The sequence below is a fragment of the Canis lupus genome, chromosome 14 (genome assembly GCF_011100685.1).
Source record: "Canis lupus familiaris isolate Mischka breed German Shepherd chromosome 14, alternate assembly UU_Cfam_GSD_1.0, whole genome shotgun sequence".
Lineage (NCBI taxonomy): Eukaryota > Metazoa > Chordata > Mammalia > Carnivora > Canidae > Canis > Canis lupus.
Window position 1 is genome coordinate 39,698,025 of NC_049235.1, and position 27,458 is coordinate 39,725,482.

Genomic DNA, 27,458 nt, shown 5'->3' on the forward strand with positions numbered 1-27,458 from the left:
AAGCCATACTTTCATTCCTTATTTCACCTTTGTAAAAGTACGTAATCCCCCTCTCATTCACGTATATAGTCCATAGACTCTCAGTCAGGAGTTTGCTTATCAGAGAGGAGATTGCCTTATAGGCATATAGACCAAGTTTAACATTGTGACATTTTTTTTCCTATTGATCTAAGAGAGAGCTTTATTAAGGTATAGAATTGAAAACACACCACATGATTGCTCCACAGGAAGGCTCTGTGAACTATTGCCGACTGTTTTTGTAGATAAAGTTTTGCTGGAACATAGCCATGTGCATTCAATTACTTAGCATCTGTGTGCTTTCTCACTGCAAATTGTAGAATTGAAGAGTTTGCAACAGAGACTATTTGACCTGCAAACCCTCAAATATATACTATCTAGGCCCTTTACAGAAAAAAACTGCCAAGCCCTGCTCTACAGAACTCTTTGTTTCACAGACATTTTGTATTTTATAGAAGAAATATTCCAAGATGGAAAACGAAGGCAGTTTTCTCCTGAAGTTTCCCGCTTGGCAAACCATACTCTCAAGGCAGTGATAGAGTTGTGAAGATACATCATGAGTCTCTCAGATGACTCTCCATGGCCGTCATGTTTCCCAGTAGGGGGACAACCCATGTATCTGCCATCTCCCTGTACTCAATTCTAACCTGAACAACAGGTTTGAGAAGTCATCCCTGTTGTTTGGAATGGTGGTGACATTTAGTAATTCTTTTTTTTTTTTTTTAAATTTTTTTTTAATCTTTTTTTTAAAGATTTTTTATTTTTTAAGATTTTACTTCTTTATTTATTAGAGAGAGGGGGAGGGGATGGAGCATGAATTCAGGGTGGAGGAGCAGAGGGAGAGGGATAAACAGACTCTGTGTTCAGCGTGATGCCTGATGCAGGGCTCAATGCCACGATCCTGAGATCATGACCTGAGCTAAAGTCAAGTTGGTTGCACAACCAACTGAGCCACCCAGGCACCCCGAGATTTAATAATAATTCTTTCTAGGAAGGTAAGTAGGAAGGATAATGGGTCTCAGTAAGTGAGTATCTAGGTGTGCTGTGGTTCCCTATTGGTGGTGGGGAGACAATGTGCTCCAAAGACAGCCTTGTTGATGGTCACCTGGAAGTAGAGTTCCATAATTGTTGGAATGAAAATATTCTGGGCAGGCAAGAGTTCTCTGTGAACAGCATAATGACAGACACATGGGCTAGTTTGGGGAATTTGGAAATCTAAACAAATCTAATACTACAACCCATCAGGAGGGCATTGGTTTTTCAGAGGACGGTTTCTGATTAGCATCTTTGGTTTGCTTAATTATAGACAACTGACCTCTTATCTGAAACCATACTAATGTACAATCATTTAATTTCCTTCCCTCTATTAGGAAATGCCATGGCAAGGTCTAGTACCAGATAACATTTTCTGTTATAAAGGTAGCATCTCTATAATTTGAATCTGCTGTTTATTTTACGTGAAATAAAAAGCTTCCATAATTTATGTTAGAGTCCCTGTTCCTGATAGAGTTCTGGTGTTTAATTTACTTTAAACAGTTGTTACTTCAAAAAGTATAAAATGAATTTGTGTTAACTACAAAAATTCGAACATTGTGGAAGTCTGTAGAGTAAACAACCTTTCTCCCTGTGGATTACAATGTTAAAGGTTGGGACGCCTGGGTGGCTCAAGCGGTTGAGCGTTCTGTCTTCAGCTCGGATGTGATCCTGGGGTCCAGGATCGAGTCCCGCATCAGGCTCCTGGTGGGAAGTAGGCTTCTCCCTCTGCCTGTGTGTCTGCCTCTCTCTCTCTCTCTCTCTCTCTCTCTGTGTCTCTCATGAATAAATAGTATATTTGAAAAAAAATGTTAAAGGTTGACTGTGTGGTTCTCAGTGATGTTTTGGAACTGGTTTAAATGTTCTGTTTCCTACTTCTGTGCTACTTGGTTTGTAACATCTTGGGGTGGCCAGCACCCTGCTGAGATTGCTGAGTCTTTCCGCCTGGGTGGGAAAAGCTCCAACTCTTTAAGGAGGCTTAAGATCCAGACTTGGACCCATTGGCTCATAAGACATAGTCATGGATGTAGCCTCAGGCAATGGAAAGAACAGCATGGGGAAGGAGACTGACTTGCAGAGTTGAAAGTGGACTGGAGTTGTCTCACTAGCTTGGGCCACCTGATCCGTCTGTTTTCTTACCCATAAAGTGAGGATGCTCACATCTCCCTCCCAGGATGGTTGTGAAGTTTAATTATCCAGGAAAACACAGATATGCTGTGTTGGAGAAATTGAATCTGTTGGGGAGACCGAATATACAAGTATTATGGTGTGAGTGAAGTTGAGGATGGCAGAAACCGGGTGAGGGGCCGAGCTGGGGCAGGAGAGGGGGAGTGATTTCTGAGCAGAATCATGGGGAGGAGTGGGGGTTTGCAGGGGGACTTGGAAGGGGTGAAGGCAGCGGCTCAGCTGTGTGGAGCAGGGCAGCCTGGGTAGGGAATCATGACCAGTCCTGAGACGGAGGCGGCCCTCGGTCTAAGGTTTATCCAATACAGGAATCCCTTTAAGAGCCCGTCTCTCAAGCTACTCCTCCCTCCAGCCTCTGCCCCTCTGCGCATGCCAGTCCCTCTGCTTAGAATATATTTTTCTCTTTACATTCCTGGCTAAGTCACCCCAACCTTTGGGCTTCAGCTCAAGGGCCACATTCTCAGTAAAGCCTTCCCAGTTCCCCCACCCCCATATTGTCTCTCCATTCTTGCAACAGCTGTCCTTTCCTTTCCTGTTGCTTCTGCATTATAGTTCCGAGGTCCTCTTTAGGAGCTCCGGGTGTAGGCCATACTCCACTGCATGCCCATTCCCAGCCAGCACGTGGCCCGTACTAGGAGCGCCGTATTCGTTGCGTGCTGCACAAATGAACGCATTCTCATCGCTTCCACAGCTGTGACCCTGGCCTTGCTCTCCTATCTGATCCCCGCAGACCCTTTCTGTATTAGTTTCCAGTGGCTGCCAAAAGAAATTACCACTTAACAGTGGCTTAAAACAAGACAAATTTATTCTTTAATCGTCCTGGAGGCCAGATGCCTGAAATCAAGGTGTTGGCAGGATGGTGTTCCCTCTGGAGGCTAGAGGAAAATCTAGGGGATTTTTCCTTGCCTCTGGTGACCAGGTGTCCTTGGCTTGTGTCTGCAACTCAACAATCTCTGCTTCCATCTTCATGTGGCCTTCTCCCCTGTGTGTAGATTTTTCTCCTCTTCTTTCATAAGGACGTTTGCCATTGCATTCAGGGCCCACACTGGTATTTCAGGATGATGAAATGTGAGAGTCTTATTTATGTCTGCAAAGACCCTTTTATCAAATAGGTTCTAGAGGTTAGGACATGGATATATCTTTTTGGTAGCAACAATTCAACCAAACCCACCCTCCATTGTCCCTTTCCCTCAATGGAACTGGCCTGTCCACCATCTCTTGTCTATCCATCACGCTTTTCTCCATCCTTGTGGACACCACTGCCACCTCTGTTTCCTTGGAAATCCCTCTTACTTCCATGAATGCTGATATTCCTGCATTCTCTGTGGGTTCTCCTGTGCCCTTCAGGTGACAGGAGCTGTCTTCCCCTTGGAAATCTGCCAGCCTCTCCCTACAGTCCACTCTTCCTGTAAGACGTCCTTCCCCCCTGCCTGCCATGAGGCATCTGATCAGCAGCATCATGCAGGTCTGGAGGCTGAGGCTAGTGTTCTTACTTCTTCATATTCCTATAGTGCCAAGGATGTTGGTAGACTCGGGAAATATTTATGGTTGGTAAAGAGTGTCACAAAATAAAGACAAATAGTGACCATGCAGTCATAGCCACCTTTCAGTTGTAAGAATACATATGCATGGATATAGTCAGGGGATTTTAATTTTCTTTAACAGGGACCAGGCATCAATTCCAGTGGGCTTATGTAAGGGGTTTAACATGCAGTAGACAACCCCAGGGACATTCAGGGCCTGGAATCAACCTTCGGTTTGGTTGTACTGACTGGAATCAAGGTGCTGACCTTCATCCTTCTTGGTGCTGCATCATTTCTTGTCTGAACTCTGGAGTAGTTTAGCTATCACAGGAATGACTTATTTCTTGAAGGTCTAGTTGCTGGGAAAGGGATCAGAACTGTTCTCAGTGGTGGATCTTTCTGGGCATTTCCATTCTCTCCATCTCACTGCCAATCAGTGTCCCCTGCTGGCCCCTCGTGGCCACTCTGCTTCCCCACCTCCAGCCTCTGACTCACCAGGGCTCCAAATCCAACCAGAGTCTGCGTGGCCTTCCAGTGTGAGTGCTTGTCATCATCTAACTGCCCTGGACTTGCCATGTTGCAAACTCCCAATCCCTAGTGCAGACTGCTGTTCACCTTGGTCTGGGCAGCAGTGGACAGGAGGTCGGACAGAGCAGAGGTTCATTGTTCAGAGACTGTGGATATGCAGAGAGATGGTTCCTTAGAGCATTTGGGTGGGAGGCCATGAGAGGCATGTCTGCTCCAGTACGGAACTTCCAAATCACTGAGTATTGGTATCTTATTTTTCAGATTGATTGTGTCCTGTGTTGAAGATGTTTCCAGAACAACAGAAAGAGGTATGTCATCACAAATTCGAAAATAAATAATCCATGCATTTTGATTCACTGAAGGTTAGTTCTTCATTCATCAACTATCAGTCTGTGGTGGAGAGTCAAGATACTCCCAGGGCATCCCAGAGGAGGGCTAACGAAAGAATAAAACACCTGCCCTCCTGCTCCCACTCCCCCCACTCCCCAGCATTGGCACATTCTTGGCTCTCATTCCTTGGTTCCAGTGACTGAGCTGGCTCTTAGCTCACTCCCACCCACTGCTTATAAAAGTATCTTGTTCCATGACTCAGATTTCTCCCAGGCTCTGACTCCCACCCTTTGCTTTGAACAGCCTTCCTCTGGCTTTCTTGGATTTCTACTCAGTTGCCTCATATGTGAATCTCCCCACCTTGAGTAACAACCCAGGGGAGCTGTCTGCCATTAGTTTCAGTATTGCCTTATGTATTGCCTAGTAGATCTCTTGGCTTGGTTTCGCACAATTCAGAGAACACTGTCCCTTCCTGAGCCAAGCCTGATTGATCTCCCAGGCCTCTAATCCCAGCTTCCAGAGCTTTGTCTGACTGGGAGGTGGGTAGGACAGCCACCACACCAACCTTTTGCTGAGTGGCCCTCTCTGGAAAGTTTTTTTTGTTTTGTTTTGTTTTAGAGGGACAGAGAGAGGGGGAGGGAGGGGCAGAGGGAGAGAGAGACAGAGAATCTTAAGCAGGTTCCATGACTAGCACACAGCTCCATGAGGGGCTCTGTCTTACAACCCTGAGATCATCACCTGAGCAGAAATCAAGAGTCAGACACTTGACCAACTGAGCCACCCTGGCGCCCCTTGAAAGTACCCATTTGTCCTACCCTGCCTACTATTGTACCACATACATTGTCACTAATGAAACTGAATAGTGGCAGAAGGGCTTTTTAGGGAATATACACGCACACGCACACACACACACACACACACACACACCCACACACACACAAACACGGCCAAGTGGCCCTTTGTCTTGTCCAAGTTTAAAGCACTATACAATCCAAAAAATACATTTCAGAGAATCCTTCTAGAAGCTTCTTTGCTAGATCTCACATCCTTTCTTTCAGCCCTGTCTTTGGGTTCAGACTGTCCTCATTAATCTAGCCCACTTTGACCCTTTAATTCCAGGTTGGGCTCCCCCATTTTCTTTTTTAATTTTTCTTCTTCTTATCTATTTTTTTGGCTTCCCCATTTTCAAAGACTGTTTTGGTTTGTTTTTTAACTTTCTGAGTATAGCATGTATACTATAAAACGCATCAAATGCCCTAATCTTATATGTACAGCTCAGCAGATTATCTCTTATGTGTACACCTGCGTAACCACACTCAGGTCGAGGTGTGGATGTTTCCAGCACCTCAGAAGGTACTGTGTGTCCCTTTCCAGTCAGTCCCTCTATTTTCTCTACAGAGGTAACCCCATACAGGACCAAGACTCTTCTCCTGTCTCTCTATTAAATAATATTGAGATCAGGCTGTTTGTTTCGGGAAATACCTTCTCTGTGTAGTTGGCCAAACTTCAAGTCCCCACCTGACTTCTCTCACTTCACACACCAATTACAATTTCAGGGTTTCCCCAAACCATCCTCAGTTTTGATGATTTACAAGAAAGATTTACAGAACTCCCTGAGACAGCTGTTATACTCATAGTTGTGGTTATTACAGGGAAGACACAAATTAGAAATACTCAAAAGAAGGGATTGAGAGGCACCTGGGTGGCCCAGTGGTTGAGTGCCTGCCTTCGGCTCAAGGCGTGATTCCAGGGTCCTGGGATTGAGTCCCACATCAGGTCCCTGTGGGGAGCCTGCTTCTCCCTCTGCCTGTGTCTCTGCCTCTCTCTCTCTGTGTCTCTCATGAATACGTAAATAAAATCTTAAAAACAAAACAAAACAAAAGGAAGGGATGCAGAGGACAGAATTGGGGAGAAGTCCAAATGTGGAGCTCTCACTTGTCTTCTCCTTACGGAGTTGCTGGAATTATGCTGCCCCTATTGATGTGTGATGATATGCACAGGGGAGCTCAGCAGGGCCTTTGGTGGCCAGTTTTTACTGGGGCTCGGTCATACACTGTGGCTGACTTTTTTAGTCTTCAGTCCTCCTCGGGTCATGCTAATACCTCCTGGGGTCATGCTAATATCATTAGTCTCTGGTTCCTCCAAAGGTTGCAGTTGGTACAATGTGGTCCTAAACCCCCATCATATTCACATTGTTGGACTGTCTAGTGGCCAAAGCCTGTCTAGCAGGTACTCTTGTTAGGCAGGACATTCTAGGGGCCTAGAGATCACCTTCTAGTAGTTGAGGGCAGAGACCAGACCTCCCCCTGGGTGAGATGAATTCTTCACTATACACAGGCATTGGTCTGACCGCTGGGCAGGCAGTGCCAAGGGAGTAGGAGTGTGTGCTCACTGGCACATATCAAAGGCACGTTTTATTTATTTTTTAAAAGATTTTATTTATTTATTTACAAGAGGCATAGAGAGAGATAGAGAGAGAGAGAGAGAGAGAGAGGCAGAGACATAGGCAGAGGGAGAAGCAGGCTCTGTGCAAGAAGCCTGATGCAGGGACTCGATCCTGGGACTCCGGGATCACGACCTGAGCCAAAGGCAGACGCTCAATCACTGAGCCACCCAGGCATCCCACAAAGGCACATTTTAAAAGTTGTTCTCCAAAGGGGAAAAAACTGCCAATGAAAGCAACAAAGACTTTCTTTTTCATTAGAAGAAGATTTATTTTAAATTAAAAAAATTTTTAACTTTCTAAATTTTTTGCTTAATAATTTAATCACTTGATTTTTATTATAAACTCACTTCAATTGATAAAAGCCACTCAGATTTTAACCAACTACATAAAGTATTTTATTGATCTTGTAAAAGTCCTTTAAAGATTTTATTTATTGATTTGAGGAGTGGGGAGGGGCAGAGGAAAAGGGAGAGAGAATGTTAAGCAGACTGTGCTTAGTGTGGAACCTGACCTGGGGCTCGATTTCATGACCCTGAGATCATGACCTGAGCCGAAATCAAGAGTCAGATGCTTAACTGACTGAGCACCAAGCACCCCCCAAAGTTTTGTAGTATAAATAATTATATAATAATATAACATTAAGAAATTTTAAACTAGAAAGTCCTTCAACTGAAGAGGAAAAAAATACAGTAAGAAGAAAGAGGTTTAATATTTGGAAGTTTAGCCTCTGTCAGCAAGGACCTAAGCATAGTCAGGCTAGGTTCTGGATGTATTGTAATATAGTGCTTTTCATCGCATATCAGTCCATTGTCTACCTGTGGCTGGAATGATCTCCTGGTTTCTAACGCATTGTTCTTAGAGCAAAGTCAAAACTCCTAAATGTGGTTTCTAAAGCCCTGTATGATCGGTCCCTGCTTCTTTCCCTGGGCTCATTTTCTGCCTCTCTCTCTACCCGGATGCCCTTCTTACTTCTTATTTTGGAGCTTATTTTGCAGACTTGAATGTTCTGTGCGCTCTGGGCCCCTGAGCTTTCACAGATGTTTTCCCCACTGCTTGGAATAATCTCTCTTCCTCTAGACTTCACTCCATGTTGACTGGCTAACTCCTCCTTATCCTCAGGCTTCCACTTAGAAGTCAAGAAGAGGCTTTTCTAAAGCCTCAATTACAAAATGTATTTTCATCTCACCACCTACTCTGTAGTCAATGTAGTTAGAAGTGGAGGAGATTTTGGTTGAGCCTTTAAATCTCTTGGTGCCTGGTTGTTGTTTAGTGGAAATAATTCAGGTCCCACCTGACTGCATATGTAAAGGCTAAATGCAATATCACTGATTGTTCTAGTATCTAGACTCAGGCAGCAATGTGTGTAAAGCACTTTCCACTCGGTGCCCATAGCAGACTTTACTAATTAATCTTGACATTGGCACATGGATTGAGACCTATTTACCATCCTTGTTTAAAACTGAGACAGCCAGGAGTGATATGTTGGTTCTACCTAACTGGTAGCTCTAGCCTAGAAGTTTGGTAAATTTTTTTATAGATGGTGGGGGGTGGATAACCAAATGTAGTCTCTCTCGTTAAAATAGCTTTATTATTGTAATAAATCTATAGAGAGAGGAGAACAGGGAGTGAGAGTCTCCCTTGTTAGTTAAACATGTTCCATTTGCACATTGGTTTGGATTCCCAGGAGAGCAGTATCCAAGCTGATGGATCTTTCCCATAAAAAGGCCTTGGCATTGGGCCATTGTAAAATCAAAATGAATTCAGATTCATTCATGCGTGCAACTTTAATTTACAATTAAAATATTATGGTTACATATTTTAATAAGAATAATTAGATGGGCCCAACTGAATCAACTCTCCTGTTTAATGAGATAGAACCCAGAATCCTAATGAAAAGGCAGGTGACTGTGTCAGAAAACATGTTTCAGACTGTCTTTCCATGGAATCAGGCATTTTCATTCTTTTTATATTCCAGTGTCCAGAGCAAGCAGTTGAGTTTTTCTGCATTATTAAAGACCCTCGCTTCCTGCCATGTTGAACTCCTCTTGTGTGATGTGTCGATAAACAGTTCCTTCCTGCTGGATGATGTTTTATAAGGTCCCACATTCTGGTCCCTCCAAGGCACTGGGTTTGTCCCTCTGCCCCTGGTGTAAATGGGATGGTTCTGCCTATATGATATGACCAGAAAGGTGGGCTGAAACCCCTTCTGTGTATGTGGGTGTCGGGGTGGATGTATATCTCCCCTGCTGCCCTGGATCACCATGGCCAGATTCTCCCTTGAGAAATTTATATCTTTAGGGCAAGGGTTTTTCTTCAAAATGTACATACTTCATACTGGACAGCAACTATCGGTCATTGGCACCTTAGTGGCAATAAATCCTGCAGCTTTATGGCAGCAGATATCCTGAATGGAGCAGACCAGGTGGACCCAGGAGAATTCCAGGTGCCACAAGGACCCTGTCAGCGAGGGAGGAGACAGGGCCATGCAGGGAGGGATATGAGGGATGTGCTGCTATTTTGTTTGTGTTGCCTCAAAACGTAACATTTACATATTTGGGATATGTTTGCACTGACTAATGGTACTCTTTTGGGCTTCCTCTAGGAAAGCATGCTTTTGTTACTGGGAAGCTGGAAACTGACTGGGCTGGAACCAATGACTATCATTAAAGAATATCCCATAAGCAAGTCTTCCCCCTAGGTCCTGTGATCCTGGGGACGTTGAAGGGAAGTGACAAGACAGAAATCTCTCCTACTCCCCCAAATGAATTTTTTGGTCATTTCTTCCTCCTTCCTTCCTTGCTGTTGTGATGTGATATTATAATAGGGGAAACTAGATGTAGGATATATGGAGATATTTCTTTATATCTAAAACTTTTAAAACAAACTACACTGAGGGGCACCTGGGTGGCTCAGTGGTGGAGTGTCTGCCTTCGGCTCAGGTTGTGACCCTGGGGTCCTGGGATCGAGTCCTGAATCAGGCTCCCTGTGGAGACCCAAGCCAAAGGCAGACGCTCTACCACTAAGCCACCCAGGTACCCCAATGAATAAAATCTTTAAAAGAAATAAAATTACACTGAATTATATATGCTCACATATAGAGGTTTCTAAAAGATTGTGCAGTAAATAAAGCAAGGTATAAAACAATATTTATATTATACTCCCATTTGTGTTAAAAAGTATAAATATGATATATACATATGTGCCAATGACATTTAATATATGTAATAATGTATATATAATATAAAAATATATATTACATAATATATAACAAAAAAATACATAAAAGTCCTTGTTTAGTTGGACAAAAAACTGGGAGTCTAGTAAGGAGGGGGGCTTCATTTTCATGGTGTACTCATCTGCTTTTGAAGTCTTATATATATCCTTCTTTAATTACAGACATGTTTTATCCTTACAGTAATGAAAAAATCCTATTTTTAAAGATAGATAAGTTTTAGACTATCATTATGATAATGGCATCGATAAATGTTGAACAATGGTTAACATTTCAGATCGATTTCTGACTTGCTTTCACCTTCGAGCGCCACATTTGTTCCTTTTCATCAAGCACTTTGCTTGGGATGACCCCCCCGCCCCTCTTCCCGCTCTTCTTTCCTTTTACTTTCTCTGGTTTTAACTTTTCATTATGAAATTTTAAACATACACAAAGCAGAAAGAATAATATAATGAACCCTTATGTACCTAAGCATTCAACAATTAACACATTATTAATTAATGACCAAATTATGCCCCACCCCTATCTGTTTCCTCCTATCAGACAGTGAATTATTTTGAAACAAATTCTAGACATTGTGTATTTTCATCTGTAAATATTTCCATATACATGTCTAACAAATGACCCTTCTTAGGAACCAACCATATTATCACACCTTAAATAATTAATATTAATTCTTTCATACCATCAAATATTCAGTCAGTGTTCAAGTTTTTCTGATTCTGTTGGTGGGGTGGAAAATATATATTGGTTGTTCTAATCATGATCCAAATAGGGACCACACATGGCATTTGGTTCATATATTTACTAAAGTCTGTCATTCTGCATTTTTTTCCCTTTTGCAATTTATTTGTTGAAGAAACTGCATCTTTTGTTTATAGAGGTTTTCACAAACTGAGTTTTGCCTATTGTGTCCTTGTGGTGTGGTTTAACACAGGTTGGCAATTACTTCTTATTGCAAAAGATGAGTTTTTTCCACTGCACTTTTCTTAATGTGTTATGAGATATAAAGATAACTCCTTAATTTGGGACACTGCTTGTGTAAAGAAGCTTGCAACATCAGGAATCCTTCATTACTGTAAGGATAAATCATGTATGTAATTAAAGAAGGATATATATAAAACTTCAAAAGCAGATGAGTACACCATGAAAATGAAGCCCCCCCTCCTTACTAGACTCCCAGTTTTTTGTCCAACTAAACAAGGACTTTTATGCATTTTTTGTTATATATTATGTAATATATATTTTTATATTATATATACATTATTACATATATTAAATGTCATTGGCACATATGTTATATATCATATTTATACTTTTTAACACAAATGGGAGTATAATATAAATATTGTTTTATACCTTGCTTTATTTACTGCACAATCTTTTAGAAACCTCTATATGTGAGCATATATAATTCAGTGTAATTTTATTTCTTTTAAAGATTTTATTCATTGGGGTACCTGGGTGGCTTAGTGGTAGAGCGTCTGCCTTTGGCTTGGGTCTCCGTTGTATGTCCTACAAAAGGCAGGTCTAAGTGAATCTCATCCAAGTTATTTCTCCTGAAGTAATAAAAGCTTTCTTAAAAAATCATCATTCAAAACTGCCAGAGCATGGCATTTAAATACCCCAAGCTATAAAGTGGCAAGTAGCATCCCTTGTACTGTATCTTTTAGGTGATTTGTCATAACTATTATTAGGAAATACGAAGCTTACTTGATACATTCCTTCTGCCTTTCAAGCTTGTTATTTGTAAAGAATGCGGTGTGTAAAATGGGCTAAATTTTAGTTTTAAGATTTGTTATGTGGGAGTCCTGAACAGAACCCTGGTGAATAAGATATTGGTTAAATTCTGCAATTTAGAACAGTGCCTAGCACAGAGTCAGTGCTCTTTAATTGAATGAATGAATGAGTCCTCAGTTTAAATGCATAACCATGTAAAACATACTTTGGAATAGGGGAAAAAGAAATGTCCTGAGAAAGCGAACACAAAATGAAACAAGTTTTTCGTTTTTGTGAAAGAAAATTTTCATTAAACCTCTGAACAATGAATACTTAGTAATACCTAGAGGTCTTGATTTATTAGCATTTGTCTCCCCTACTCATCTTTTTGTAATCTGAGTAAAGACTCTTACAGTTAGCACATAGTTATGTTTACTGCGCTATAAATATAAAGCAGGGCTACAGTGAAAATTTAAAAAAGACACACCTATCAAAATGGCTAACATAAACTGTAGCAATACCACCACCAGTAACAGGTGGTGGTGCAGTGATACTGCACTGTGTGGCCACCCACATTTCCCTGATAGCTAATGACCTGGCACCCCTTTTCCCATGCTTGCTTGCCCTCTGTGTGTCCTCCTTGGTGAAATAGCTCTTTGGGTGTTTTGCCTATTTTTTAATGGAATCCTTTCTTCAGATGTTGAGTTTTGGGAATTCTTTACGGGTTCTGGGTACAAGCCCTTTGAAGGATGTGTGATTCATAAGTATTTTCTTCCATCTGTCATTTGTCTTTTCAACTTCTTTGCAAGATCTTTTGCAGGGGAAAGATTTTAGTTTTGGTGAGGTCCCATACATCACCATTTCCTTATGTGGGTTATCCTTTTGGTATCAAGTCTTAGAACTCTTTGTCTAGGCCTAGGTCCCAAAGATTTTTTTCCTAATCATTTTATGGTTACATTTAAATCTGTGATCCAGGGATCCCTGGGTGGCGCAGCGGTTTGGCGCCTGCCTTTGGCCCAGGGCGCGATCCTGGATCGAATCCCACGTCAGGCTCCCGGTGCATGGAGCCTGCTTCTCCCTCTGTCTGTGTCTCTGCCTCTCTCTCTGTCTCTCTGTGACTATCATAAATACATAAAAATTAAAAAAAATCTGTGATCCATTTTGAGTTAACTTTTGTAAAAGGTATGAGGGTCAGGTTGAAGTTCATCTTGGGCCTGTAGATGTTAAATTGGTGCAGAACCACTTGTTGAAAGGTTATCTGTCCTTCATTGAATTGTTTTTACATGTTTGTCAGTAATCAGTTAGGCATATTTGTATGGGTCTATTTCTGGGTTTTCTGTTCTATTTCATTGATCTGTGTACCTCTTCCAGTACCATATGGTCTTGATTACTGTAGCTATCTAGTAAGCCTTGATGTCAGGAAGAGGTATTCTTTTCACTTAGTTCTTTTTCAGAATTATTTTGGCTATTCTAGGGTCTGTCCCTTTCCATGAAAATTTTAGAATAAGTTCATCTATGTCTTCAGAACATCTTACTGGGATCTATACAAGAATTGCATTAAACCTATAGATCAATTTGCAGAGAATTGATCTCCTTACTGTGTTGAGTCTTTCAGCTCGTGAACACAGTATTGACATATACTTACATGGATATATACAAAGAAGTATAAACCTCTTTGATTTGATTGCTTTCAACTGCATCGTGTAATTTTCAGCATATAGCATTTGTACATCTTTTGTTTTTGAATCATCTTTGTAATCAGTTGGTTGGTTAATTCTCAAACATTTCATGACAACTTATGTGCTAATGCTGTGCTTGGGGCTAGAAATATAAAGGTGGAATAGAAAGCCTTGGAAAAATGCATGTTTTTTGAACTGGTATTTTAGCTGATAACAAAGATGATAATTTTCCCCCCCTCCAAAATAATACGATTACAGTGAAAATGGAGGTTATCTGAGATTTATCATTGCTAAAAGAACCGCTAGATAGAACATGTTTGAGAGCACAGGTTTTGGAGCAAGGTTTGAGTTTGAAACCTAGCTCAGCTTATTGGCCATTTGGCTTTGGGCCAGTTGCTTAAGCTTTAGAAGCTTTACTTTCCTTATATGTATAATGGGATGTTAATATTATTGACCTGTTAGGATTGTTGTAAAGATGAAAGAGAAACATATATAAAACACTTCTCACAGTACCCTATGCAGTGCGATTATTTTTATTGTTAATTTCATCTCCTGTCCAGGCTAAGGAAAAGAAAAAAGACCAGGTAGACAGATAAATAGACAAAGGTTGAACCTGGGATGTTGGGGGCTATGGGGGACAGGGTGTATTGAAATCAAAGAGTGATTATTATAAGAGAACACAGGAATTAGATTTTTCAGAGTCTAGCAGTCTTTCTTTCTTCAGAAGCCTTTTCCCACATGGAGAACAGTAGGGATCAGTTAGTTTAAATTTTTAATTCTACTCTGCCTGGCTTCTTCCTTCATACTAGATATAGTCATTAGGCCCAAGAAGTCATTAAAGTGTTTAATAAGGTTATTAAATTGACTAACTGCTGCTGCTGAAGCAATTTTCATAGGAAATCCATATGATTCTAGGTATGGAACTCGGAGCTGTCCTCTGTGGCTGACAGACTGTCAACATTCCTTTGAAGGATGGTGGGCAGCATCGTGAGGGATGCGTCTAATTAAGAGATTATAGGTGAACCTTGGCTTCCTGGGTGTGCTATTCATAGCTGGAAGCATGGTGAAACTTCACTAATTCCTACTAATTGCAAGGTGGGGGAGGGGAGGCCCATCTGAATCATAGAATATTTTAAAATAAATGTACTTTTATTACTTTCAAGTACATATTTTAACTCCAACTAGGCAAACAAATTGTTGTCTGGTACAGGTCTTAGGGGACCCAAGTTATTGAAGCTATCAGAATGATTTTCAATTATTTCTATGTAAATAGGTGCTTCTGGAGTTCTTTAGGGTGCTCAAAAACAGTTTGTTCTCATAGATCTTAAACATTGCTCCCGTAGCCATATGCTGTTAATTGGCACACCCTTAGAGGAAGGGGTTTGTTAAATTAAGATAAACTTTAAACCAGCTGCTAAATAACTTATCATTAATTCACGGACTCCAAGAACCCAAGTGGATGAGGATTTTATTTCAATTGAAGTTTGATCTCATTTTTTTCCCTAAAGGCAGTTCATTCATTCCTGCAGGCATTCATTTATTTATTAAGTGATATTAATGGAGTACATTGGCTGTGCACTCATGTCCTACATGAGAGCCTGCACTCCCCTGAAGGAGCTCAGCATCTGGTAGAGGAGACCTTCGGGCATGAGCAGCCCAGTAAGCTGTGGTGAGCAGGGACAGGGCCCAGAGGCATTAGCGGCTTAGAGAAGTATCAGCTTAATCAGACTAGGTGAGTCAAAGGATTTCCAGACACTGAATTGCATTTTGAAAAATGAATTTGCGTTAGAAGAAAATGAAGGCAAGAGAAAGATGATGGCAAAAAAGAAAGAGGAAAGGGGGGGTAGGGACAGCAGTCCAGGAAGCGGGCATAGTATATTCAAAGGTATGGAGGTGCAAACTGGCATGTCCTGTAGGGGGACCTTTGTTAAGCCTTTGGAAATGAGTAGAGTGAAAATCATGAAAGACTCTGTTGGGCTAGCTAGGGAGCCTGAACTTGATCTTGAAGATTTTGGGGCAGGTTTTGAAGGGGCATGTTTTAAGCAGGACAATGTGACATTACTAGATGTGTGCTTTGGGGCCATTCTTCTCTTAGTGTGGGGGATGAATTGGGTACAGGCCCGGAGATCAATTAGCCACCTATGCACTGATGTTGGGCAAGTGGTTCTTGAGCTAAAGCAGTTGCAGGGGGAATAGAGTTGTGGGTAGTTCAGAGGAGGGTGAATCTTGAGAACTTGGGGGATGCCCAGGTAGCTCAGCAGTTTAGTGCCTGCCTTCGGCCCAGGGCGTGACCCTGGAGTCCCAGGATCGAGTCCCACATCCGGCTCCCTGCATGGAGCCTGCTTCTCCCTCTGCCTGTGTCTCTGCCTCTCTCTGTCTCTCTCTCTCTCTTGAATAAATAAATAAAATCTTAAAAAAAAAAAGAATCTTGAGAACTTGGTCAGTGTGGATTTGGGAGGTGAGTCAAAGAGAGAAGTCTAGGGTAACTGGGTTTCTGGTGGGTTGGCTGGAAATGAGATGGAGAGCAAGAGGGTGTGGCAAGAGTGTGGCCTCTGTGCTCATGGGACCACTAGGCAAGAGGCTGGATATGTATGTGGAGAGATGCCTGGGCTGGGATGGAGATGGAATCATCAGCTCATGCTGGGTGCTTGAAACCATATGTTTGGATGAGATCATCCTGGAAGTGCAGCAGGGTGTGAGGAACAGCAGCTGGGGATGACACTCAGGGGGCCACAGCAGTGTTTAAGAGAGTGAGAAGGGAAAAGCTCACCATCCGCAAAAGAATAGTGATATTTAGCACTCCAAGTTAAAGATTTTCAAGATTGAAAAAATATTTAGAATCTTAGCACCATAGCTAATTTTGTGCATTTATTTTTTTTTAATTTATTTATTCAGGAGAGACACAGAGAGGGAGGCAGAGACATAGGCAGAGGGAGATCCCAGGATCTGGGATCATGACCTAAAAGCCAAATGCAAATGCTAAACCACTGAGTCACCCAGACATCCCCAAACTTGTGCATTTAAAATGCATTGCTGTTCTTTTTTTTTTTTTTAAGATTTTATTATTTTTTATTTATTCATGATAGACAGAGAGAGAGAGAGAGAGAGAGGCAGAGACACAGGCAGAGGGAGAAGCAGGCTCCATGCAGGGAGCCAGATGTGGGACTCGATCCCAGGACTCCAGGATTGCGCCCTGGGCCAAACGCAGGTGCTAAACCGATGCACCACCCAGGGATCCCCTGCATCGCTGTTCTTAGAAGACTGTCCCCCATCCCCCCACCCGGCATAGTTTTAGAATATGTATTCAGCATACCCTACCCTATGTAAAGATTAGACTTAATGAGTGATAATAATAGCAGAGTCTGAGAATTCCAACCCACGGAGATGAAGAAAGGACTTTTTTACTGTAATTTGTCATTATGCTGTCCATTCTTTCTACAAATATTATGAGGGGCTTGCTCTGAGCAAGTACTGTGAAATCTTTAGGTCAGTGTTTTACTGAAAAATTACAGTGTTAAAGTGTTTGCTGCTGGGTTCTTAAATTAATAGTTTGTACTTTAAAAATATATACAGTTGGTTTAGCTTAATTGCTTCTTGCCTGTGTCTGTGGGAAGGTCTCAGTGCTTTGGGTTTATAAGCATTTTCCTTTCTATGTAATAATACTTTACATTCATATAGCACTGAAACATTTTGCTTTTTGTTTTTTGTTTTTAGGAAGGGTATGAGCAGGGGTGGTGGAAGAGGCAAAGGGAGAGGGAGAGAGAGAAGCTTAAACAGGTTAAACAGGTTCCACCTCTACCACGGAGCCTGACATGGGCTCGATCTTGTGACCCTGAGACCTGGGCAGAAATCAAGAGTCTGGCACTTAACCAACTGAGCCACTGGGGCACCCCTATATTCACATAGTGCTAAATGAAAAATTTCCTAGCATTTTCACCAGTGTTTTATAATTTGATACTCCTAACAAACAGCTGAGATAAGTTGGAACAAGCATTATTCCCATTTTCCAAATGTGGAAACAGGCTCAGTGAGTAAGTTAATAATTTAGAAAGTGGATAAATCAAAATTTATTCCTAGTCTTGTGACCATAATCACTGCTCTTTCCATGAAAAGGGATATGTTACTCTCAGCTTACATGTTAACAGTTGGACAGTAGCAAGCAAATAGGGGAAAAGAGCCCTGATTTTTTTTCAGAACTATTTGTCATTGCTACCATTATTAATAGTGTGTTGAGTGGTTAGGGGGTTTGTGACACTGTAGTAGCTGTGGGTTTTATAGTTTTAGTTCAGAATCTTTTAAAAAAATTTTTTTTAAATCATAAGTTTGCAGCACATTGACAAATGGGTTTCCTTTCTTTTCATTTTTTAAAAATCTGTGTAAAAGCCCACTATTTCAGTAACAGGTACATGGCTTCTGCTGTTAATATAGAACATTCCGCTATTGGAAATTTTTAATTTCCCTTTTGGTAAATTCAAGAACTCCTGCCTCTCCAAGTGGAAAAGTGGAGCTGCCAGCACCCTGTGAGGGCACATGGCTTACATGTGACCTGATGACTAGGTGCCTTCTGGCTTGAAGAGCCAGAAGGGGTGGCATAGAGTAACCTTGGCTGCTGTTACCCGTGTTGTGCCTTGTTCAGTGTGGGCTCCACTGGCTTCTCCATTAGGCATAGTGGTGACCAGGGTCCAAGAAAATGTTTTGATTTTTTTTTTTTTTAAAGATTTTACTTATTTGAGAGAGAGAGCAAGCAGGGGGAGGGGCAGAGGGAGAAGGGGAAGCAGACTCCCTGATGAGCAGGGAGCGTGATGTGGGGGCTCATCCTAGGCCCCTGAGATCATGACCTGAGCCAAAGGCAGACACTTAACTGACCGAGCCACCCAGGCGCCTCTGTTTTGATTTCTTTTAAAATCAGAAAAGTAAAATGTACTTTTAGATGAAAGTAAAGGTTTTAATATATAATATTGATATATTCATCTTTATGTCAGTATAGTCATAAAGTATGATTTTTTTAAATATATATATATATATATATATTTTGTGGCAGAAAGTACCCAGGACCAGGAAAGTGAGAAGGCAGCCCTGAGTGTATGTGTGGATGGGGGATTTGGAAAAGTAAATGTCTGCCCTGGATGCCGGTCTTCTCTTCCTAACCTATTTGCCCTCTGTTCATTGATTCATTGATGACCGGTTCATTCCTTCTAAGAATGCTGGGTATGTGAAAAATACTCCAGGGAAATGAGTTAAAAACACACACACCCACAGACAGGAGATCAAGGTGAAATGTGCACAGACTCAGGCATCATGCCTGGGTTTCGTTCCAGTTTCCATCTCTGGGCAGCTTCTCTTATAATTTAATGTGCTTTTGGGAAATAAAGGCCAAAAATGTGTAGAGCATCACTGTATGGTCATCTTGTTTTTATTGTCTGTCTTCTAAATGACCTTAAAAATACATAATGAAGAGATTTTAAAGTAAGGCTTGGAAAGATGAACTCTTAATCCCTTTATACTGAGGGGAGGCAGTGAGGCAGAAATCTCAAATTCAAGAATAAAGTATTATGTTGCCTTAGAAGGTGACACTTGATAGGTGGCAAGAGGGGATACGAACTATTTTTTTCACCTTAAAAAAAAATCCTCTGTACTGAGTCTCACTTTACAATCTATGTAACAGAATGGAGGTGCTTTGTCCAGAACACACCATAATCTCTCTTCTGCTTCTGCTCTAGAGCGTTCCTAGCCTGTCCTTCCGATGTACCAAAACAAAGCAGTAACAAATGCCTAAAATTTCAGCTTTGATACCCCATTCTTTAGACAAAAGGTTAAAATATTTAAAATTAGATTCAATTAGGGGTGCCTGGCTGGCTCAGTTGGTAAAGCATGCAGCTCTTAATCTTGGAGTTGTGAGTTCAAGCCCATATAGAATATAGTCATTATTTAAAAATAAAATCTTTAGGGCACCTGGGTGGCTCAGCGGTTGAGCGTCTGCCTCTGGCTCAGGTCGTGACCCCGGAATCCTGGGATCGAGTCCCACGTCGGGCTCCCTGCGTGGAGCCTGCTCCTCCCTCTGCCTGTGTCTCTGCCTCTCTCTGTCTGTGTCTCTCATGAATAAATAAATAAAATCTTTAAAAAAAATAAATAAAAAGAAAATCTTAAAAAAAAATTCAGGATGCCTGGCCAGTTCAGTCAGTGGAGCGTGGAATTTTCGATCTTGGGGTGTTGGGTTTGAGCCCCATGCTGGGTGTAGAGATTACTGAAAGGTAAAATCTTTAGGCATGCCTGGGTGGTTCATTTGGTTTAGTTTCCAACTCTTGATTTCATAGGTCATGACCTCAGGCTCATGGGATTGAGCCCCACTGGGGCTCTGCATTCAGCTGGGAAATTTCTGTCCCTCTCCCTGTGTTTTTTCCCCCACTCATGCTTACTTTCTCTCTCACTCTCTGTCTCAAATAAATGAATAAAATCTTTAAAATAAATGGAATCTTTAAATAAAATAATTCATTTAGCAAATTTATGATCACCAAGTGAGTATAACTTACTTTAAAATTTATTGTGCCAAACATAATAATTGTTTGTTGCACGTGATTTCATATTTTTAAACTGAGCTTATGTAGTAAAGGGCACTTTTTGGAAAGTATTGTGTTTTAAATTTTATTTCCAATTCTTACTATATTTAAAAAGGAACAAGATTATCTACCGTGTATTTTTTTTAACATTGCTAACTTTTATCTATAACATGAGGTTATGAAGACGAAATGATTCACCAAATGGAAAAATATATTTTAAAAATAGAAAAGTATTGAGTAAAAGGTGTTTATCTTTTTTATTAATAAGTGATTGCTGCTTAATCTCATGAAGCTGGGCTGCATACATGAAGTCATTTTCATCTTCCATTGCTTGCTTCACATGATCTTCACTAGTTTTTTATATTTTGTTCTAGGGAATGACTTAGTTTTAATGTAGAGGGATGAAGAAAGTAAGAAATGGCCGCTTTTATGATTTGAGAAAACCCTGAACATACTTTTCATGATTAAAAATGAAAAATCCGTATTCGAGTATATTTTCTTGTCATTATATAACCTGTAAGACTTTAAGGACACCCAGCTTGGTTTTGCATCATTTTGAAAATTCCATTTGTGGCAGAAGTACTTTTGGACTTCCTGTGGTGCCTGATTCATTAACCTTACTTCTTGTTTTTTTAAGAATTAACGACCACAGCTCATTTCAGTTTTGTTTTGGTAGCATCACTTCCCTCTGCTCTTTCCAGACCTCCTTGCGATTCTGAAACATCTCTTTTCTTATGATGCCTTTACAGGAGTTTGTAAGCGTCTGGGTTCGAGATCCTCGGATTCAGAAAGAGGACTTTTGGCATTCTTATATTGACTATGAGATATGTATTCATGTAAGTATGCAGTCAAGAGTCTACAGGTCATAGTAATTTTTAGGTATACATCTTAAGGGGCACTGTTATACTAAAAATTGAAATCTGTAAAAATTTTCCTAACTCAAAGAGTGGAATTTGAATGATGACAAGTAATGCCTGTATCTCCAACAGGGTAGTCAGATGGCTCCTAAAGCTGGGAAATTACTCCTTTGAGTTCCTTATTGTATCTTTACTAATATTAATATTTTAATGTTTATTGCCTACATGTATGAATATGTGAATACATCTAAAATTCACCATTAAAGAGTATTTATAGCTCATTAATGGTATTTCTTTATGATTTGTTATAGCATATTTCTGTGTAATATATTACCTGATAAATCTTAGGTTTTGAGAGATATAGAGTTCTCTGAAAAACTGATGTGCTGTGGTTTTATATGTAGAATAAGGAAGTAGGAAATGAATACGTGCAATTATTTTGCCTTAATCTAGATTCTGAGTAATTAACATAAGTAAATAAATAGAAATGATGTATTTTATTTGGAAATAATACTTTATTATAATCTCTTGGATAATGCTGTGTGGTGTGTGGCCTTCTACGATCATCTTCAACAGCTAACTTTTTTTGTAGAGACCCAGGTAGTAAATGTTTTCAGCTTTGTGGGCCATACATTCTCTGTTGAATCTACTCAATTCCGCTCTTGTAGGTGAAAGCAGCCATACACAGTATGTAAATGAGTACATGTAATTGTGTTCCAATAAAACTTTATTTGCAAAGACAAGTGTCAGGCTGGATATGGCCCACAGATTATAGTTTATTGGCCCTGATCATGGAGATGTCACTTTCCCCATCAGATTTAGTCCAGAATTCTCTTGGGAACATAGAAACAGGCTCAGATTTGATCTGTGACTATATAGTTCAAATGAAGTAAAATTTAGCCACCTTTAGTTTTCCCATTGTAAATAATTAACCTGGTATATTGGACACCCAAGCATCAGCCATAAAACTTTTTTTCCCCCTCCTTTCTTCCCTTTTTTTTCTTCCCAAGTTCCCCAACTTAGAAAATAAAGTAAAAACTCAGAACTGTTTTTGTTTTGTTTTGTTTTGTTTTTGGTGGTGGTGGTTGTTTTGTGTTTTTTTAGAACTACTTTTTATTGATTGTGTTGAAGGTCACTGCCAGTGTATGCCTTGTATTTTTATTTTGTTTTGGTTTTACTCCTAAAGTCACACCAGATACGGATTCTGTGTAGAAAACTATAACATGAGTATGTAAGACTAAGCATTTGAAAATGAAATGAAATTCTCTAGTTACCTTTTTAACTTCCTCTAAAAAATATGTGGATCCTTATCACTCTTTATGGTAGACATGAAATTTAATTATCCTCAGAGAGTAAATGAAAGCATAGATTTTTCTCTGCTACATAAATAGCTTGAGGTGAATTCAGAAATGTCTGTCTCAAGCCAGAAATGATAGGTTCCACAAGTATTATTTGATGGTTTTCTGGCATTCTGCTGAAATACTAATAAATTGACATTGTATAAATCTTGGCTTGGTAGATAGCAGAAATAAGCAAATAGATTTAGAGGAGCTTAATAAATAAGTGATCTCAGCATATTCTGGTCTGAACTGTCCATACTTGTTTATGATTAGGAATGGGTGGGAGGGCCTGGAGGGCTCTTGTCAGCCTCCCTCAGGTGCTATACCCATAGAGCTTTGCAGGTAGAGAAGCTGGTGGTTAACCCTTTTAAATTAACCTCAAGGGAAATGATACCAGGTGACTCTGGCATCTTAGCATTTATTTGGTATTTTAAACTAGTGGACTATATATATTCTCCTGACCTTGTCCTGCAAATGAAGGACTTATGAATGGACCTCTGTCTGGTATAGGTACCAGATGGATCTTCAGTCAACATCCATGACATTGACATCCATAGTAATTCAGAACAGAGAAATGAAAGGGAGTTGAAATTGACTCAGTTGTAGGTGAGGCATCAGGAGTCCCTGAAGTGGCCTGGTCCCCTCTGGGGAGGGAGCACTGAGAAGATATCTGCCCAGGCCTTGTGAGGGCCTCGTTCTGATGTAAATGGTCTGCTGTCACTTGATCACTTTATAGAGTGAGGCCCTGGTGTGCTTTGAAATCCACGCACAGATTGTGCCACAAACGTTTTGCTGCCATATTGTCAAAGGTGATGGGGTTTAGACCAGTAGTTACTTTGGGGACAGATGTCTTAACCCCTCTTCCTTTTGAGGCTTTCCGAACTTTATCAAGTTCAGGAGTATCAGGAACCATGCCATACATTTCATAGGAACAGTTTAAGACCTCAGGCACATAATCACTTACGTTTGCCAAGGAAAACAAGTGCTGGGTGCTTATTAAGTGGTAGAATGATAATAATCTTGAGAGAATATAAATCTTTGGGGCAAACAGTTTTTTCATTTGGCAATGTAAAGATTATGAAATAGAATTTTGAAATAAATACAGAGAATAGAGATCTCCTTACAACACCAATAGACAGGTATTTGCCAGTCTCTTGTTTATAGAAAGGAGAAAGGAGAAACACTTGTATTTACCAGTCTTGGGTTCAGTCTTACCTGAAGGAGAAGCATTGCTGTTTTGCTTAGGATGGGGATTCCATGGGTCACTTTTTCGAAGTCTACTTTACGGTAGCTGGAAGGACACCCAACATGTATTATCTATTAATAATATTTATAGATAACATTTGCCAGGTACTTATCTCACTCCTTACAACCACCCTGTGAAATAGGTATGTACTACTTGGTCCGCATTTTACCATTTGGTAAACTGGAGTTGAAGTGATTTGTCCTGTGGCAGAGTGGGACTGGTTTGCAGGCTCCCCACGTAGATGTTTGTCCCCATGCACTGAATGCCTCACTCTACCTTGCATGTCTAGTAGAGGAGACTGCTGTTTTAAAAGCAATTTCAGTACACCCCAGTGACCCTCTACACCTGGGGGTCACAGGACGAAGAACTCCCCACTGTCTAGACAGGCAGCCCAGTTCTGACTTCCCCTGGGGCTGTGTAGACCCCACCCACAGGGGCCAGTACAGATGCTATGGTGAACACAAACTCCTCCACATGATCAGCCCCAGGTATCCCCTGTCCCAAGACATCCTGATCACAGCCACAAACAACCAAGATTACACAGTGGAGAATCCCATCCGGGTGGGCATGCCTACCTTGATCCTCCTGATGGTTCTCAGGGGGCTGCTGCTTCAAGCTCAGTACAGTCAGAGAAGACCCCAAGATGCAGACATGAGATAAACATAAGGGAGAGAAGACCCACCATTCGGCAAGTTAGAACATTGGAAGTAAAATTGATGATACCAATAGGTTCTGGAAGAAAATCGGCATACGTTGGGGAAACAGTTTGTTGAGGATGCTCAGAGTATAAACATGGTTTGGGTGCAGGGAAATGTCTGGATTGGTGCTGTAGCAGCTCTTTTGTGATTAAACTATGGTAATTTCAGCCCCCCCCGCCCCAAATGATTTCAGGATGCCTGGTGATTTGTGTGATCTGTACCGATGGCCATATCAAGGATATGACGGCTTCTTGCATCATGTCAAGGGCTGTAAGAATGTGTCTCTCATTCCCAAAGGTCTTTTGCAGCTACACACATGGATGGATGGATGGTGTTAAAATGAAAGGATGACCCTGAGTTTTTATTGGTCACTTAGACTTCAGGATTTGTTTAATTTTTATGATTCATCTTTGATAGCAGTGCTAATAGGTGAGCAAGAGGCTGCCTCAGGACTCAGGGAGTTGGTGGGGTCATGCTTCGCCCCAGGATGACACTGCTCATTGATGTCATCCCAGCTGTCTTCAGCAATGTTATATTGGTGGGTTTTGTGCAAGATGGGAGTCTAGCATAAATGCCAATGTATTTTTGGTTTTAAAAAATCCTATTAAAAATGTATATGGGTGCATATAGTAAGAGATGCAAGAAAAAACTTTTTTTTTTCCTCAAGGAAAACTTATATGTGTTTTTTTCTTTAAACAGACCAATAGCATGTGTTTTACAATGAAAACATCCTGTGTGCGAAGAAGATACAGAGAATTTGTGTGGCTGAGGCAGAGACTCCAAAATAATGCACTGCTGGTGTAAGTGATTTAAATAAGTGATATTGAGGAGACTTTATTATTACATTCAATATTTTAAAATTTGTTGTGCAGTAGACGACATAGTACATAGGCTTTTTTTTTTTTTATTGCAGTATATTAGCTTTAGCTAGTTCTGTGGTTACTGCATCTGAATTCAAAATTTACCACTTAAATTTCCTCAACTTGATAAGTACTGGCCATGGAAGGCCTCAGGAATGTTTAAAAATGGGTTTTTCTTTAACTTAATTAATTTTCTCATACCCTTATTATAGAACTATAATAACATATGTGACATAAGATACATATACAACTATATGATAGTTACATGATAATTATCATATAATGTGCTTTCACCAAACCACCTTGATTTGATGATTAAAAACTTTTTTTTTTCTTTCTCGTAAGACAACTGCCAGAACTTCCATCTAAAAACCTATTTTTCAACATGAATAATCGCCAGCATGTAGATCAGCGGCGTCAGGGTTTGGAGGATTTCCTCAGAAAGTAAGTGCACAGAAACTCTTGTGGCCAGATGGGAGTTGTGAGCAAAGTGCTTTGCAACAGTCAAGTGTCCTATAATTATGTGGGGGAAAATATGACTCTTCTGAAATGCTAATGATAATAATCTAGGGCCAGGCTCAGTAGTTCATTTCCTATATTAGAGCTCCATCTTGTGGCTCCCATCATATGGTACACATCCCAGACCACATCTTCCAGAAGGAAAACAATGGCTAATTGAGTCACATAATAAATCTGTATGTAGTCCCTGCAGCTGTAAAGCAGAGCCAAATTACTTGGGGAGTTTAGCTGGCAAAAGGAAAATTTGCCAAGAGGCAAATGTGCTTTATTAAAAAGGTATTTCTTAAAAACTGTCTTTATTTAAATTTTATTTATTTATTTATTTATTTATTTATTTATTTATTTATTTATTTATATTTATTTTTTATTTACAACATTTTAGGATTGACCAAAAAGCAGCTCCGTGATGGGCTGCTAATTAATCGTTTCTGGGCTCTTCTAAAGAAAGAGTTTAACTGTATTCTTTTGGAGAGAATGTTTATAAGGGAGTATTTATTGGTGTTTGAATAATCTTGGTTACTAACCCTGGGCTCTTTGGTGATGGTAGTTACTGCAGTTAAAGTGACTTGAATTTGCATTACTGTAATTTAGTTTCTCTTTTTTTCCCCATTCTGGAATGCTAGAATGTCCATCCCGTGAAACAGCACATTGATTTGTACTCAGACACTGAGGCCACACTCCCTGGGTTCAAATCTTGGCCCTGCTACTTATTAGCCAGGGATGTGGACAAGTCTTTTACCTCCTCTGTGCTTGTGTTTTTCCATCTATAAAACAGGGTTAATAATAGTATGTACTTTGTAAAGTTGTCGAGAGGATTAGGTGAGTTAATGAACGTAAAGCGCTCACAACAGTTCTACATGTAATGTATGGTATTGGTCGTTATTATTTTAATCCACTTAGACATGAAATTAGCTTTGAGCTAATTTTTCTAATTTCCTATTTTATAGATAAGGAAATAGGCTGAGTCCTATGACTATTAGTGGCAGGGCCTAGTTTCCTAAGCTACCTCTCTTTTTCCATTGACTTCAGGATCTGAAGTAATCTCCTTTGGAGTTCACTACACAATACCTTAGAGCTAGCCTGAAATAACATACTGCCTTCTCCCCATATGGCTCACTCATAAAGGGTTTGGATATTAAGTATGCACATGAATATTAATATTTATTTCAATTAGGTTGATATAGTGTCTTTCTTTGGAAGGGGTCATGGAGACATATAGAAACGTGCGAGATTATAAATTGAGGGAGGACCAGAAAGGAAAAGGAAGCCAGAGGAATAAAAATGACAAGACACCAGAAGAACCTATTAAGTGAGCCAAGTCCTCAGGAGCCATTATGGGGGTATTCTTTTGGGTATCACAGGCATGGAGAACAAAGACCTGGTCAAGTCTTTTCTGCCCATTCCCTTGGGAGACAGCTCTGATTTTAATTGCTGCCTCTATGAGACCCAGGTGGCTGATGGCGTCTCCCTTAAGATGTGGCTTCAGTGGTTCAAGTTTGCCGACTAGGCTGTCAGTGCAGATGCTGCTCGGGAGCTGCAGACTGGCGGTCAGCAGTGAGGCCTGGACAGGGACAGGCAAATCCTGTGGTCCCTGTCAGCGCTGGGAAGCTGCTTGTCTTCTGTAGAGGAGTCTCCTGATTGGAGGTCAAAGGACAGCATGTGTCCCTGTATTTATATTGTGAGTTCAGC

At 40.6% G+C, this 27,458-nt stretch overlaps 1 protein-coding gene across 5 annotated transcripts in view; it reads left to right on the top strand.

Annotated features, from left to right (window-relative positions):
- Window positions 1–27,458, top strand: part of SNX10 (sorting nexin 10) — a 74,148-nt gene that overhangs the window by 38,902 nt on the left and 7,788 nt on the right. For 4 of the 5 annotated variants that reach the window (XM_038557157.1, XM_038557158.1, XM_038557160.1 and 1 more), the window contains 4 exons: window positions 4,548–4,594; window positions 20,999–21,085; window positions 25,090–25,190; window positions 25,596–25,694. In XM_038557157.1, coding sequence (XP_038413085.1) covers window positions 4,571–4,594; window positions 20,999–21,085; window positions 25,090–25,190; window positions 25,596–25,694 — 311 coding nt within the window. In that variant the 5' untranslated portion in view covers window positions 4,548–4,570. The remainder of the gene's footprint in view (window positions 1–4,547; window positions 4,595–20,998; window positions 21,086–25,089; window positions 25,191–25,595; window positions 25,695–27,458) is intronic. The other variant, XM_038557161.1, reaches the window with a different exon arrangement.